The sequence below is a fragment of the Orycteropus afer genome, unplaced genomic scaffold (assembly GCF_000298275.1).
Source record: "Orycteropus afer afer isolate SDZICR_OR568_19922 unplaced genomic scaffold, OryAfe1.0 scaffold00101, whole genome shotgun sequence".
Classification (NCBI taxonomy): Eukaryota; Metazoa; Chordata; class Mammalia; order Tubulidentata; family Orycteropodidae; genus Orycteropus; species Orycteropus afer.
This window is the reverse complement of record NW_006921688.1, coordinates 8,852,229-8,855,210: the sequence shown is the minus strand read 5'-3', so window position 1 is coordinate 8,855,210 and position 2,982 is coordinate 8,852,229. Positions and strand designations below refer to the sequence as shown.

The 2,982-nt window shown below is 34.8% G+C and overlaps 1 protein-coding gene across 1 annotated transcript in view; it reads right to left on the bottom strand.

The window, feature by feature from the left end:
- Positions 1–490: 490 nt before the first annotated feature.
- Positions 491–2,982, bottom strand: part of LOC103199001 (vasoactive intestinal peptide) — a 5,210-nt gene continuing 2,718 nt past the window's right edge. Inside the window, exons 3-5 of the mRNA XM_007943214.1 lie at positions 2,551–2,655; positions 1,677–1,808; positions 491–536 (exon numbers count right to left, since the gene is read on the bottom strand). Coding sequence (XP_007941405.1) covers positions 491–536; positions 1,677–1,808; positions 2,551–2,655 — 283 coding nt within the window. The remainder of the gene's footprint in view (positions 537–1,676; positions 1,809–2,550; positions 2,656–2,982) is intronic.

Below are 2,982 nucleotides of genomic sequence, written 5' to 3'. Positions count from 1 at the left end.
GTACTTCAATTAAATGAAGTGATAACAGTCAATTGTGGGACTAAACCCTAAATTAATAAAGACAGCATGGCTTGATTCTCAAAAAGAAAGCCAATTTTTCTCATTAGTGTGAGTCACGCTCCTCTGTTTTATGTCTCAACTCAAGAACAGGAACATGTCTGAGTCAGTTAGGAGAAACATTCAGATATCAAACTCTTTGCTCATTGGGAGCTTTCTCTCCTATGTGATTAGAACATTGCATAAGTAACTTTAAGCTGTTCACTGGATTGGCCTTCACTTCAGGAAGAAGTGCCTTTTTAGATGATGTCTCATCATGAGAAATTATTTAAGCCTAAAACGTTTCCTGCCAAGTGACTCTTACCACTTAAATAATTAGGTGGTGGTGTTGTTATGTGCTGTGGTAGTTATTGCAAAAATACAATAAGAAAGCAGAGGTCTACCCACCCACCCACTGGAGGGTTGTCAGCAGCCTTGCTCCAGCAGGTTTTCATCATTTCTCGAACTCTTCAGGAAAGCCAAGAGATTCTCCCTCAGTGCTGCAGACCAGAAAAAGAATGTTGTCTATGTTATGCCTCTTAAGCAAGAAAGCTTCTGAAGAAATGATTAATGGCAGCTGGGAAGGTCAGATAGAGACCTTGAAGGGCAGCGAGCTTATGTTAATGAGGGAAGAACAAGTCAGAGAAGGAAGGTGAGAATGTGTGTAATCAGTGTCACTGAATTGTACACACACAAATAGTTGAATTGGTGTATGTTTTGCTGTGTATATTCTCAACAACCAAAAGAAATGTAAAACGTTGAGGTCTGTTGAACTACTTCAGAAGCCTTCACTTTGTATGCTTTTGGTGTACTAAAACAAAACAAAACAAAAACAAAACAACTGTGTGCCCTGCATTGTTCCCTGTGCTCTGTGAAGTGCACTTGGGCAAAACAACAATCTCTGAGGCTAGTGAATGTTATGTGCAAAGTTATTATTATGTATAGATTGTTGCTCAGTCATTCCCACAGAATTATAATCGGTGGTAAAGAGTGTCATCTTGTCTGATCTTCTCACCCAAACAGAATTATCCTTAAAGCTCATCATAAAAACAAAATCAGTCAGAAAATAAGAGAGATAGCCCCACTTCCTAGGTATCCTGCTCCAATATATGTACACTTCATAGAGACATGTTAGTTTTACAGAATCTAAACATACAAAATAATTCATGGATGTGTTTGGTAAGATAAGGTTATAAAATGTGCACACACAGGGAAAAACAGACATCAAAGATTCCATGTGGAACCAAATTAGTGGTTGACTGTACTTTTCTTTCTTCCTTTTCAAACCAGCTCTTTAGACAAAATCTTTTCCCAGATTCAGTGTGGCCATCATTCTTAGCCAAGGCAGTCCAGTAGACTCAACTGTGCTTAAACTATCGCAGTGTCAAGGATCCAACTCATAGACACTTCTTTCCTGACAGTTGGATTTGGCTAAGGCCCAGATGTCAGGATTTTTTTTTTTTTTCTTTTTTTTTTTTCCAATTCTCCAGGGTAGCCTAATGTGAAGGTTGACTATTACTGCTTCACATAGCATGTGAACATATGTAAACCCCAGAGTAGGATGGTAAATCTCTATAGGGAGGTTGTATTGTGTAAGCCATGCACTGTTTATTGTTTTAGTAAGTTCTCTATTCCTTTACCTCCTTTTCCCATTCAGAATTGAATTCAGGTATTTCTTTACAGCCATTTGTTTTCTGAGTCGGGTATAGTTGTCAGTGAAGACTGCATCAGAGTGGCGTTTGATTGGTACATTGTCTTCTGAGATGTTGTTGCTAAGGAATGTGACAAAAGGAAATCAAAGACTTTTAACAAGGACTGGTAAAAGTGTCAATGTTCTCAATTTTTTGAAGTTACACTTAAAAAAAAAGTCATTTTCTAATTAAAAAAAAAAACTGAAAGCAAAATACCTTGGGCCTAAGGCTAGTGGAACAGGGAATAATTCAATAAGGTTTGCATTTACTGGGACTGCCTTAAGACATTTCTATACTGACTAAGCAAATAATTTACCAAAAAAATTGAGGATACTTGAAATTATATTCATAAGGAGGAAAAGTTCTTTGAATATTAATGCTTCTTTAGAGCCATGCCTCTTTCAGTGGTGCCACCCAATTATTCACCTGTCAGCCATTTAAAGAAAGAATCAACACCCATGTTGACTTTGAGCAGGAAGTGCAAAAAACAAGTCCTATAGCTTACCTTAAAAATTTGCTTCAGTTTTTACTATGTCTCATTTATCTTTTAATGTGTCCAGTTCGATTTAATAGCAGATATATACTTGACTGCTATTTAAGAAAAAGAAGTCTGGAGGCAAATATGATATTGCTAGAAAGACTTATTTCCTTAATCCATGAGCCTAGTGTATTTTGTTCATGAATATAAATTACTTTTATTTAACTAAATCAAACATTATCACAAGATTATCAACTTTAAACAATACATTGTTTATAGTAAAAATAACTATTCACAGATTAAATAAGGATAATGACTTTGATAAAAATTATAAATTCTCTTTACCTAACTCTTTTTCCAATAAGGGACTCAAGGTATTTTTTGGCAGAAAGTTGACCCAAGAGTTTACTAAAGTCACTGGTGAAAACTCCATCAGCATGTCTGGTGTTTCTAAAACAGGGAAGAAAACATAGCTATTATTTTGTAAATGTTTTCTAAATGTAACTTTGGCTCATTAAGTAACAAAGAAACTAGCTTATTTATAAATGGCAGCTTCTTCCTAAGTCCAAGAGGAGATTTTCTGACAACCTAACAAAAAATTTTTCTAATCATTTCTATCAATGTGTGTTCTATATTTCCAATCTAAGAATTTGAAAGATTTTTTAACAATTAGCTATTTAGAAAGTTTATCTCAATATTAATTAATGTTCCTTAGTAGCATCTGTAAAATTAATTATTCTCTAAGAAATATTAGTGTGAAAAAATATATTTAAACTA